Source organism: Microcaecilia unicolor, chromosome 4 (assembly GCF_901765095.1).
Source record: "Microcaecilia unicolor chromosome 4, aMicUni1.1, whole genome shotgun sequence".
NCBI lineage: Eukaryota > Metazoa > Chordata > Amphibia > Gymnophiona > Siphonopidae > Microcaecilia > Microcaecilia unicolor.
In genome coordinates this window covers 354190788-354204842 of record NC_044034.1, presented here as the reverse complement: position 1 = coordinate 354204842, position 14055 = coordinate 354190788, and the positions used below count along the sequence as shown (strand labels likewise).

Here is a 14055-nt window from a genome sequence, read left to right as displayed (position 1 = left end):
GGAGAATCCCTGAGTAGCACAAATGAAAGCTTATGGAGCTAGGATTCTGGCTGTCAGAGATGAAAGGGGCATAAGAGAACTACCAGGTAACTAATGTAATTCCCAGATGATTATTCTGGTGGCTTGATGGTGGTAAACTGCTTAGAATTGAAAGATGGTAGCAGGATAAAAGCCATGATGTTAATGTAAAAAAAAAAAAATAACGACAACAACAAAAGATACAAGTAATAAATCTTGTTTTTAATTTTTTTTTTTTAATCCTCCCTGATTCCTATGGAGTAGGTCTGCTTAATTAGCTTTGAGTGTATTTCAGTGACGTCATGAATTGATTGAAGTCTGAGCAAACATTTTTCTCTTCGTACCCTTGGGTTTGGTTGACCTCAGGAGGAACGTTACACACAGGGATTTCATTTCTCCTATCGTGTTGGTGATGTGAGCAGAACAACTTTGCGTATCAGATGACTTTGCACATTTTGTAATAAAATAAATGTGACTGTTGTGTTAATAGGGATGTGTGTTCGGTTCGTTAGGGGGCCTTAAGAAATAGAGGGGTCAGTATTAGGAGGAGGAGTGGCCTAATGGTTAGTGCACGGGGTTGTGGAACTGGGTCTGATTTCCGCTGCTGTTATGTCAGCAGTGGGTCGAGATCCTGGGGAACTGGGTTAAATTCTCTCTGCAGCTCCATGTGACCACGGACAAGTCACTTAACCCTCCATTGCCCCAGGTAAAATACACTTCTTAGACTGTGAGGCCATTGGGGGCAATGCAAGTAAACCGCCTTGATTCGTGCTCGAAAAAGGCGGTACATCAAATTAACAAATGATATTTAAAGGAGTTTAACCGATCTTCAGCGGCACTTAACCAGGTATTACCGCTGAATATCAGCTCTAACCAGTTAAGTTAGGGGAGATCCAGTGGTGGAGGTTTGGCACAACCAGGGCGGCCGCGAGACTGAGCTGGGTCTGGGGTAGGGCTGCCGCCGCCAGGCCCAGAGCAGAATCATCATTGCCGCCACTCCCCCAAATCATCATTGCCACCACCGTCCCCCTCCCTCCCTCCCGCCCATCCGAAGTACCTTGGCTGGCCCCACCAGCTGCAGGCAGCGCGGCTCCTTCCTCTGCCCAGCATTGCCTGCCCCTGCGGCCGCTTTCCTCAGGTCGCACATGCTCAGTCTCAAAACTGAGCATGCGTGGCCTCTCGGCGGCTATGACCACAACTTAGCTGCTTAGCAGGATATTCACTGGCTATGTAAGTTCTAACTTTGTTTGCCAAGTTAACTGGGCAGTAGTCTGAATATTGGCCAGAGCCTGGTTAACTTCCAGGTAGCTTCACTAACCTGGATGTTAAAATACTGGGCAGACATACCCTTGCATTACATATCCAGGGTTAAATCAGCCTGCAGCAGTGAGTAACTTATAAGCTGATTACCACCATGGGCTGAATATTGGGCCTTTACTGTGCATAAAATTGATTTAATCCACATTAACCTATGAATAAATGTGTATACAATCAATTTGTGCATATTAAAAGTTTTTATTTTGTTAAAAGACGTGTGTAAATATTTCAAATATTTGAAAGGTATTAATCCACAAACAAACCTTTTCCAGAGATAGGAAGGCAGTAGAAATAGAGGACATGAATTCAAGATGAAGAGGGGGCCAATTCAGGAATAATGTCAGGAAGTATTTTTTTCATGGAGAGGGTGGTAGATACACGGAATGCCCTCCCGCGGGAGGTGGTACAGATTCAAATGGTAACGGAATTCCAAAATGCGTGGGACAAACACAAAGGAATCCTGTTTAGAAGGATTGGATCTAAAGAAGCTTAGAGAAGACTAGGTAGGAAAGCCAGTGCTAGGCAGACTTCTATGGTCTGTGCCCTGATCAAGACTAAATACTACTACTTAACATTTCTAAAGCGCTACTAGGGTTATGCAGTGCTGTACAATTTAACATGGAAGGACAGTCCCTGCTCAAGGAGTTTACAATCTAAAAGACAAGTGTACAATCTAAAAGACAAGTGTAGAGTCGATCTGATAGGGCATACTATATTTCTCGAAAGGTTAGGTGCCGAAGGCAGCATTGAAGAGGTGAGTTTTAAGCAGAGATTTGAAGATGGGTAGGGAGGGGGCTTGGCGTAGGGGTTGAGGAAGATTGTTCCAGGCATAGGGTGAGGCAAGGCAGAATGAGCGGAGCCTGGAGTTGGCAGTGGTGGAGAAGGGTACTGAGAGGAGGGATTTGTCCTGTGAGCGGAGGTTACGGGCGGGAACATAGGGGGAGATGAGGGTAGCGAGGTAGTGAGGAGCCGCAGACCGGATGCATTTGTAGGTAAGGAGTAGAAGCTTGAATTGTATGCGGTATCTGATCGGAAGCCAGTGAAGTGACTTGAGGAGAGGGGTGATATGAGTATATCGGTTCTGGCGGAATATAAGACGTGCGGCAGCGTTCTGAACGGATTGAAGGGGGGATAGATGGCTGAGTGGGAGGCCGGTGAGGAGTAAGTTGCAGTAGTCAAGGCGAGAGGTAATGAGAGCGTGGACGAGAGTTCGCGTGGTGTGCTCAGAGAGGAAAGGGCGAATAAATAGACTTGAATGGGCTGGAGTGGAGCTTTTCAGGGGCTTTGACGACAACTTCAGAAATTTTAGAACAAGGCCAGTGCCGGGTAGACTTCAACGGTCTATGCTCGAAAAATGTCAAAGATAAATCAAGATCAGGTTTTATACATATGATGCATCACTTCATACCGTATGCAATGAGTTTATTTTATTGGCCGGACTGGATGGACTAATCAGGTCTTTATCTGCCGCCATCTACTATGTTACTATGTAAATGGAATGGAATGAAACTAAAATGCTTACCTGTGCATTCCCTTATATGTCAATTTAATTTTTAATTTATTTTGCAATCTGTGGAGCATTCTTATAGCGCCGTGCATAACATTTTGTTTTGACCTGCTAAAGGAAGTGAAACTCCCCAAAACTAATTTAAAAACTGCATTGTTAGCTTATTTCTCACTTTATTTTTACTTTTTTTTTTGTTTAATTGACCTTTATTCCAGAACATATTGTACTGAAGCTGTTAATTGTATTGTGTGAGATAAGACGGGACAGATTTAAAACTGGCTTAAATAGATTTTATTGTTGTCCCTTGAATATGTAGAACGACTTGGGTGTCTGGAGACTTCACATCAGGATAACCGTGTAGAATAAGATCAAACCAACCTTGCGACCATGCTGGGTGTGGCAACAACAAACCCTAAAGGCCGTACTTCTGTGGGAACTATTCTCCCCCTTTGCAGGACCAGTGCTCATCCTCTTAGGCACTCCACAAAATCCACTGCCCAGGGTGGTCCATCAATAAGACACTTAAGGGTCACTTCCAAACAACGGTACTCTGCTTACTTAGCTTAGGCAGCTTAGGGAATAGTTTTATTCTAGCGTTTAAAATCTCCGTTACAGTTTAAAAGGATTATTTTAGAGTTTACCGTAGTATCAGTATAGAGCACAGCTAATAGTCACAAGAAGCCTCAGTTTAGAGTTTATTTCCCTCCCACCCACCGCAGGCCTGATCTCTGATTTATAGGCCCTTGAACTATTTAGGAGGTTAGAAAGTTAATTAGATCATCTCTATTAGCCAGTAATTAGCTCTTAGAAATACAGTCTACTTAGATCCATAGAGGGGAACCCACTAATAACAGTAAAAAATATAATTAGATTACATACTCTTATTCCATTGGCAAATTAAGAAATCACCAAAAATAAGATGCTGGCAGCAGTCTAGCAGTTCAGCAGTGAGATGGGGGCTATCCAGTCTTTTGCACTGAGTGTGTCACCTGTTTGATTATTTCCCTTTTGGTGAGAGGTCATATGTGTGTACTTGGTGCAAAGAGCTCCTAGCACTCAGGGAATAGGTCTGATCTCTGGAGGCTAGAGCAGCAGAGTTGGAGAAGCTGAGGCAGAGAGGTTTATAGGGGAGGACTGCAAGGACATAGTAGAGAAGTAATCTGGTAATATCTGTGCTGCCACAGAGCAGAAAGGTCTCCTGAAGTGAGAGCATCACTATGGAGAGACAGGAAGTGATCCTACTACTACTACTATTTAACATTTCTAGAGCGCTACAAAGTGTACGCAGCGCTGTACAAACACAGAAGAAAGACAGTCCCTGCTCAAAGAGCTTACAATCTAATAGACAAAAAGTAAAGCATTTAAATTTAAAATATTTAAGCAGTCAAGCACAAGAGAACAGTCACAGAAGGACTGAAGATGTTGAAGGGTGGTCAGTGTGATTAGGTGTAACTCTGGTTGGAGTAGTGGGAGAAGGTGATAGAAGAATAGAAATGGGTGAGGTAAAAGTAATGAGTGGGTTGATAGGGAGGTTATATAAGACATGTCACTCTAGGGGTGGGTGGGTAGAGGGGTAGGGTGGGCGGGAGGGGAGGAAATGGCAGTGCTTGATGAAAGTGATCCTGTAGCCAGAATCTGCCCTTCAGGGGATGCAATATCCTTTCACTTTGAGAATGCGTCTCCAGGAGCTTCTACCTTTGAAGGAAGGGTTAACACAGCCCTTGTAGTTGGAGATTCGATCATTAGGCATGTAGATAGCTGGATGGCTGGTGGACTTGAGGATCACTTGGTCACTTGTCTGCCTAGTCGAAGGTGACAGACCTCACATCTCCCCTAGATAAGATTTTAGACAGTGCTGTCTTGGTATATGTGGATACCAATCAATGACATAGGAAAGTGCGGGAGGGAGGTTCTGGAAGCCAAAGTTAGGCTCTTAGGTAGAAAGCTGAAATCCAGAAACTCCAGGGTAACATATTCAGAAGTGCTCCCCATTCCACGTGCAGGACCCAAGAGACAAGCAGAGCGTTGGAGTCTTAATTCGTGGATGAGGAGGGTTTTAGATTTGTAAGGAACTAGGGAACATCCTGGGAGAGAGGGAGCCTATTCCTTTACCATGGTGGAACCAGGCTGCTGGCATCAATATTTAAAAAGAAGATAAAGGAACTTTTTAAATGAGAAACTGAGGGGAAGTTCAACGGTCGCTCAAAAGTGCATGGTTTAGAGCCAAGGTATCTTTGAAGGATAACACCAAAATAAGGAAGGTAAGGGCATCCCAGCAGTGAGGTTGTAATAAAGGCCATAACACACCAGGGGGCTCATTTTCAAAGCACATAGAATTTCAAAGTTACATAACCTGTGTAACATTGTAAGTCTATGTGCTTTGAAAATGAGCTTCTAGGTTTCTTTATATAAAAAGCAGATGGATTTTAAAGATTGCAAATTATCATTGTCGACTGCTGAGCAAGTTGTAATTATGATTAAAAAACATTGTTTAAAATATCTGTATGCAAATGCCAGAAGCCTAAGAAATAAGATAGAAGAGTTAGAATATATTGCACTAAATGAAAACGTAGATACAAGAGGCATCTCTGAGACCTGGTTGAAGGAAGAAAACCAGTGAGACATTGTCATACCAGGTTACAAATTATATCCCAATGATAGGGTGGATCGAATTGGTGGAGACATTGCATTATTGAGCTACTACAGAAAAGGTGTGAGCAAAATCCAAATACGTTGAAGAGGGCCTTGAATCAAACAGACTGAAAATTCTTCAGGAAACAAAATACACCTTGGCCTAGTGGTTAGTGCAGTGGACTTTGATCCTGGGGAACTGAGTTCGATTCCCACTGCAGCTCCTTGTGACTCTGGGCAAGTCACTTAACCCTCCATTGCCCCTGGTACAAAATAAGTACCTGAATATATGTAAACCGCTTTGAATGTAGTTGCCAAAAACCTCAGAAAGGTGGTATATCAAGTCCCATTTCCCTTTCCCTATTGGAGATTCTACATGGAATGTTGCTATTCCACTACCAACACCTTATGCCTTCTCATTCCAGAGTTTGTATTCATTTGAAAAAGGCTCACCTACTGTACATTAATACCAAGGAGATATTTGATCGTCTCTATCATATTCCCTCTCTCCCGCCTTTCTTCCAGAATATACATATAGAGGTCTATAAGTCTGTTCCCATATGCTTTATAGCAGCACAACCACAGGAATGGAAAGAACAACAGTGTCCCATGGAAAGTCTCAGGAGCAGGAGAAGAGTGGGAACAGAATCAGGCTCGTCAAAAAAACAGACCGAGGATATCCAATGTGGATGTCCTTGGTCTGTTTTTTGAAGAGCCTAATTCTGTTCCCATTCTTCTCCTGCTCCCATATACTTTATGACAGAGACCACTGACCAGTTTTGCAACCGCCTTCTGGACCCATTCCATCCTGTTTATATTTTTTGGAAGGTGCGGATTCCAGACTTGCACGCAGAATTGGGCCTCTCCGGAGACTTATACAAGGGCACTATCACCTCTTTTGTCCAGCTGGCCATTCCTCTCCTTATGCACCCGAGCATCCTTCTGGCTTTTACTGTCACCTTTTCTACCTGTTTGGCCACCTTAAGATCATCAGATATGATCAGCCCCAAGTCCCACTCTTCTTTCATACATAGAAGTATTTCACCCCTTATACTTTACCATTCCTTTGGATTTTGGCAACCTAAGTGCATGATCCTGCATTTTTTAGCATTAAATCCTAGTTGCCAATTTCTGGACCATTCTTCAAGCTTTGCTAGATTCCTTCTCATGCTATCCACTCCCTCCAGGGTGTCTACCCTATTACAGAGTGTGGTATCATTCTCAAATAGACAAACCTTAATAGACAGTCCTTCCGCAATATCATAGTAACATAGTAACATAGTAGATGACGGCAGAAAAAGACCTGCACGGTCCATCCAGTCTGCCCAACAAGACAACTCATGTGTGCTACTTTTGTGTATACCCTACTTTGATTTGTACCTATGCTCTTTAGGGCACAGACCGTATAAGTCTGCCCAGCACTATCCCCGCCTCCCAACCACCAGCCCCGCCTCCCAACCACCGGCTCTGGCACAGACCGTATAAGTCTGCCCAGCACTATCCCCGCCTCCCAACCACCAGCTCTGGCACAGACCGTATAAGTCTGCCCAGCACTATCCCCGCCTCCCACCACCGGCTCTGGCACAGACCGTATAAGTCTGCCCAGCACTATCCCTGCCTCCCAACCTCCAGTTCCGCCTCCCACCACTGACTCTGGCACAGACCGTATAAGTCTGCCCCGCACTATCCCCGCCTCCCAACCACCAGCCCCGCCTCCCAACCACCGGCTCTGGCACAGACCGTATAAGTCTGCCCAGCACTATCCCTGCCTCCCACCACCGGCTCCAGGCGGGACTGGTAGTTGGGAGGCGGGGATAGTGCTGGGCAGACTTATAGGGTCTGTGCCAGAGCTGGTGGTTGGGAGGCGGGGTTGGTGGTTGGGAGGCGGGGATAGTGCTGGGCAGACTTATACGGTCTGTGCCCTGAAGAGGACAGTAGTACAAATAAAAAAGTAGCACATATGAATTTATCTTCTTGGGCAGACTGGATGGACCGTGCAGGTCTTTTTCTGCCATCATCTACTATGTTTACTATGTTTACTCTCCCCGTTGCACCAGGTCCAGAATAGCTCCATCAAGACTGTTTTGAGCTAAGTCATATATCTGCATTTGCTCATTTTACCTATCTGGGTAATCTTAACAATAGTGACTTTCTGTTCTGTTTCTGTAAATTTTTTCTATACTTACTCCAAAAAGAAATAATTTTTTTTTTCAAACTTTTGTCTTGCTCTGAGCCTTGTGCACTGTTTTTTACCATCTTAAAAACCATTAAATCTCTGATATTTGATTGTTTACCACTGGCCTTTGTAGAATTTAGACATATCTGTGGCACACCTACTTAATTTTCTTTCTTTTAAACTATTTTGTACTAGCCATAAGTACATATAAGTACATAAGTATTGCCACACTGGGACAGACCAAAGGTCCATCAAGCCCAGCATTTTATTTCCAACAGTGGCCAATCCAGGTCACAAATACCTGGCAAGATCCCGAAAAAGTTCAGTACATTTTATGCTGCTTATCCCAGGAATAAGCAGTGGATTTTCCCCAAGTCAATTTAATAATGATCTATGGACTTTTCCTTTAGGAAGCCGCCCAGACCTTTTTTAAACCCCGCTAAGCTAACCGCCCTTACCATATTCTCTGACAACGAATTCCAGAGTTTAATTACACGTTGAGTGAGCCCTCCTGTTTTATTTCTATTTAATATGCTGCAACACAGTACAAGGGCAAAGTCAGTGAACTACGTAAAACAAAAAAACCTTCTTGATGAATTTATGGAATTGCTGGGATTTTACTGCTGCTTTTTTTTCCCCCTTTTATTTTCCTGTATTCTTTTGAACAATGGTGCAGCAGCGCTCCGGTGTTTATTTTAAGAGGAAAGAAGTGAATGCATTTTAAGACTAATGGGTTAAGATGTTCTTTTCTTCCCACTTGTCTTTGTTGTCGGCTAACGCTGGAACTTTCTGTGGCACATTGTGTGACTCTGCTCGTGCGTAATGATTTCTTTGCATTTTGTACTGGTGCTGTAGGAGGCTTTTGTTGGGAGAGGAGGTGACTCAGTGACTTTCGCAGATGGTGCGAGAATATTTTTTTAATCTTTTTTTTTTTTTAATAACTTTGGCAGGGCTGATGGTCATGAGATGTTACACTGTTTGCATAGCTGGAGCTGGTGCTCCTAACGTTGAATGCAGAGCACTTGTCAGAAGTTGGAATATTGCAAGTTGTGTCAAAAATCTCCCGTACCAAGTAATTTCATTTATTGGGACATAATAGTCTTTATGAAAAAGAGAGAGCTTTGAGGTATATTATGTTACATTGTGGCACTTGTTACTTTATTGACTAGTATTAACTGTTGTCTGTTTGCAATGTGATGTATGAAACCAAGTTTTTTGGACTACTGCGGGCCCAGTTTGAAGTGGCCATCTTTGTGTTGCTGCAGCTGGAAACACATGACAACCCTGACTGCAGCAACACAAAAATTAATGTACTGACTGATTAGTAAATAGGGGGCCCTTTTACTAAGCCACATGGAGGGGCATAATTGAACGGGGCCGGCCATCTATATGTGTGGCCATCTCAAAGGCCGGCCCCGGAAAGCTGCATACCCGACCGTATAATCAAAACAAGGTGGCCGGCCATCTTTCGTTTCGATAATACGGTCGGGGCCGGCCGAATCTCAACGTTTGGGCCGGCGTTAGAGATGGCCGGCATTAGAGATCGCCGCCATCGGTTTTCGCCGGTAATGGAAACTAATGGCGGTCATCTCAAACCCAGCCAAATCCAAGGTATTTGGTCATGGGAGGAGCCAGCATTTGTAGTGCACTGGTCCCCCTCACATACCAGGACACCAACCGGGCACCCTAGGGGGCACTGCAGTGGACTTCAAAAATTGCTCCCAGGTGTATAGCTCCCTTACCTTGTGCGCTGAGCCCCCCCAAATCCCCCCCCCAAAAAAACCCACTAGCCACAACTGTACAACACTACCATAACCTAAGGGGTGAAGGGAGGCACCTACATGTGGGTACAGTGGGTTTGGGGGGGGGGGGGGGGTTTGAGGGCTCCCATTTACCACCACAAGTGTAACAGGTAGAGGGGAATGGGCCTGGATCCACATGCCTGAAGTGCACTGCAGTACCCACTAAAAACTGCTCCAGGGACCTGCATAGTGCTGTGATGGAGCTGGGTATGACATTTGAGGCTGGCATAGAGGCTGGCAAAAAAATGTTTTTTTTTGGGGTGGGAGGGGGTTGCTGACCACTGGGGGAGTAATGGGAGGTCATTCCTGATTCCCTCCGGTGGTCATCTGGTCAGTTGGGGCATCTTTGATATGAAATAGAGTCTCAATTGCTCCGAGAGCGTAATCAGCATGGACAACGCTGTCAGTCTAAAAAAAACCGCCAAATAGACTACACTGTGACAGTACCACCTACAATTTTTGATCAGGATTAGCAGGTGCCAGTGCGCTGAAACACGGCCCGTGTCGGGTCTATCCGTCAATTAATAAACAAGAGACTTTGATTATCTCAATCCTGAAGGCCCAGTGTTGCTTTTTTGTTTCTGTATTATTTTGTGTGCTGTTTTACCCTCTCTTTTGTGTCCATGTGGCAAGTAAAGCATTTGCCGCGCTAACCGGCAGTATTTTCGTGTGCACCACCATTTACATGCGTTCCTGCTGCCTAAATCTAATGGCTCCTTATAGAATTGCCCTCTTGGTGGTAAATTCTCAAAAGGTCGCCAATATTTAGACAGTGGAATGATGCAAGCTAAGTGCGAATTCTGTAATGGCAGTTCTACACAGAACTGCCTTTATGGAATGCTAGCATGCCGTAGTTCCGTGCCTAATTTAGGCATGAGAACTCATGACGGCCAAGTAGCTCATATAAATGCACACGCTTAACTGTAGGCACTTAGGCATGTAACAGCTTGTATTCTATAGACTGGGCACATAACTAGGCACAACCCTGACCTAACCATGCCCCTCCCAAGTCCACACCCCCTTGCAGTTACATACTACATAAATTGTTAACATGTTTATAGAAAATTGACTGAGGTCAGTTATGCGCCCAACTGCCAAATAGTCAATTACCACCAATAATTGGCAATTATTGGTTGTTAAAGGCAATTAGCATCTAATTAAACAGTTAAGGGGTATGTTTACTAAGGCGCATTAGCGTTTTTAATGTGCCTTTAAAGTTAAGGCGCGTTAAACGCTAACGCCAATACATTCCTATAGGAACATTAACATATGACTTGCATTAGCGTTTAACGTGTGTTAAAAATGCTAACACGCCTATAGCATGCCTTTGTAAAACTCAGGCGTAAGTTAGATGTGTAACTAACCTTCTTTCACAAAATGCTTGTGCACCTTTGTGTGCTAACCCCCGGATTCTATGTATGGCAATTAAAGTTGTGCATGCCAATCAGCGCACGTAGCCGATTTGTGCTTGCAACTTAATTGATTAATGGGCCAATTATCACCAATTGGCTGCTAACAACCATGTATCAGCATTAATTGGGAGTTATGCTCACATCGTATTCTATAACGCTGTGCGCAGAACTCCTATAATGAGTAATTTCAAGGGGGCATGGACTGGGGAACTCCAGGGGTGTTCCCAGAATTTACGCACATTGTTACAGAATAGACTCGATTGGCGCCTAACTTAGGTACCAGCATTTATACCGCAGGCTTAATTGCCGGTGCCTAAAGTTAGGCGTTGTTTATGCGCTTAGCGCTAGTCTATAAAGGACGCAGATCCTTTGTAGAATAGTGCTTAAATTTTTCAGCGCCATATAATCTAGTCCTAAGTGTAAAGTTGGGTGCCAAACTCTATAGAATCAGAGGTTCGGTGGTAGATTCTACATATGGTGCCTAAAAAGTCGTGCCAAGGGTATTCCATAAGCAGCGCCTAGATTTAGGCGCGGTATATAGAATATTCTTAGTTGATATCTCAACGCCTAAAACTACTTGCCTCCATTTAAACCAATGAAATCCTGGCACGTAGATTTGCGTGCATTGGGCCATATTCTATAACTACGTGAGTAAATTTCAGAACGCCTACGAAACACGCCTTCTTTCCTGCACGAGCTAAAAGTTTGGCTCACTTCATTACAGAATATGCTTAGCGAGTTGTGCGTGTAAATTCTAATTATTGCCAATTACTGTTCATTATTGCTTGTTAAGTGCTGTTATCAGTGCTCGTTAGCTTGTTAAGACTGTTAAGTTACACATATTGTTATAGAATCCACTTGGATTTCGGCGCGGATCTCTAGGCACGCTATATAGAATCCTGGGGGTCAATGTATAAAGTCAGTATGACATGTTTTGGTATTTTATATGATTATTTTGTGCTTTTGAAATACAAGGTTTGTTGAACGTTCTCATTGTCCCCTCTCTCTGCTTCACTAGGTCTTGACGACTGTTTGCAGCAGTACATTAAGAACTTTGAGCGAGAGAAGATTGGTGGGGATCAGTTGCTACGCATTACCCACCAGGAGCTGGAGGAGCTGGGAGTTTCTCGCATCGGACATCAGGAGCTTATCTTGGAAGCTGTGGACCTGCTCTGTGCTCTGGTAAAGATCGGCAGTGGAGGAGTTTTGCATGAGGGATGGGAGAAAAGATGATAGTGAATTGAAAAAGTTGTGCTATGTAGCATGTCAAAATATGATTTTGTTTTGCAGCCTTTTCATGCCTTCAGAAGACCTTTTTTTATTTATACATATTGAATTTGATTATGTTTACATTTTTAATGATAGACGGGTACTTCCTCTGTCGATGCTCTTAGGCTTCTCCTTATAGATTGTCCTGGCTAGGATAACCAGGAATCTCTATCTTAGGCTTTGATGTCTAGAGCCTTTGGGCTGGATGACCCTCCCTTCATGTTAAAGGCGCCTTCCGTTGAGGTTCACATCAACTTCTCCCTCTATTCTCTAACCAGTTCTTCTGTTGGCTTTTCTTCTCATCTTTGCTTTCTCCAGTCGGATTCCACAAAGAATAGTTTCATTAATCTTCTGTAATCCTCTGATAAATTGAATTTGGCAATTTCCTCTGGGGATTACTAGATTGTTGTAGAACTCTCCAGAGTTACTGGGGGAAGGGAGGAGAGCCCCGCCCAGAGGGATGATTAGTAAAGAGTAACTGACAGTAGATGTCATAGTTGGGGTGGAGATGGAAGGTGATGGGATTATTTATTTATTGTGAACACTTATACCCCACACAATCCCACTAAAGCAGGCTCCTCCTTGTGGCTTACAACATACAGGAAAAGAATAACATTGTAATTCTAGGACAGCAGAGAGTAAGGTAGCGGTGGGGGAGGGTGGGAATCAGTTGGAAAAAAGGGCGGGGGACTGCAGGAGGTCAAGCAGCAGAGGAGTAGGCTCGATCACAAAGGTAGGTCTTCAGGGACTTCTTGAACAGACCATGATCAGCTATCTCTCTAGCTAATGGTAATGCGTTCCAGTAAAGGGGGGTCATAAAGCAAAAAGAGGAGGCCAAGAGAAGCTTGTACTTTAAATTTCTGCAGTTGGGAAAGTGAAGAGTGAGGTAGGTGCGGAACGACTTCTCGGAATTTCTGGGGGGGAAGGTCAATCAGCTGGAGCGTCCCCGTATACAATCTTGTGTGTAAGAGCACATAGTTTAAATTCAATACGTTCCTTAATTGGGAGCCAGTGGAGCCTTTCACGAAGGGGCTTCGCTGCTTCAAACCGAGATTTGCCAAATAGAAGTCTTCCTTCTGTGTTCTGTGCTGTCTGGAGTTTCTTGAGGGTATGCTCTTTGCAGCCAGTGTAAATGAGAACCAGTGAGGACATGGTCTTTGGTTGCCTTCACCCCCACCAGGACCTGTGAGGAGAGGGGGTGTCCTCGATAGGCAGAATAAGGAGGAAGTTTTTGTCAATAAAAGCATTAACTGTGAGGAGTGCTGCAGGTGGGTAGAAAGGGTTAATCCAGCCCAGCAGAAGAACAGGAGAGCTAGTGGAAATGCACCTCTGGAGGAGAGGACAGACAGGGGAGGTCTGATCCTGAGTAGGTCCAGCAGCTGGGGAAAGCCTAGCAGGACAGCTTGTGACAAAAAAACACTGCAAGCACAGCCTTGGATTATTCTGCCCGAAAGGATGGGTATCGGACCGGAGGAGTTGTAAATATGTGAATAACTTAGGATCTATAAGGAGGCTTTTAATTAGGTGCACCCGGACAAAGTGACCTTGCAAGACTTCTGTGGAAGTCTTGAGAGTCCGCCACTTGAACTCTCGGCAGCTATTTTGAAGCGGCGCCAGGAGCAAGACAGTCTGCAGACCCACCGGGCAGGAAAGAGGGGGCTCTTTCCTGTCCCAAAGAGGTCACTAGACCACCAGGGCAATATATTAAGGTAAAGGAGGAGAGGGGAGGATAGGACACCCTGAGGCCTGCCTGCCTGCCTACCTGCTCGTTCTTCCGCAAATCCGGCCTCAAAACGAGGATATGTCCAGGTAAATCCGGACGTATGGTAACCCTAATCAGGGAGAGGAGAGCTCTTCCTGCACAGTTGTTAGGATTGCACAAAGTAATCTGTGGTCGATGATGGGGGGGGGGGGGGGGGGGGG

General features: G+C 44.5%; 1 protein-coding gene across 1 annotated transcript in view; it reads left to right on the top strand.

The window, feature by feature from the left end:
• The window catches only part of CNKSR2 (connector enhancer of kinase suppressor of Ras 2), a 659600-nt gene that overhangs the window by 106796 nt on the left and 538749 nt on the right, over positions 1 to 14055 (top strand). The window contains exon 2 of the mRNA XM_030202257.1: positions 11882 to 12045. Within this exon, the coding sequence (XP_030058117.1) occupies positions 11882 to 12045 (164 nt within the window). The remainder of the gene's footprint in view (positions 1 to 11881; positions 12046 to 14055) is intronic.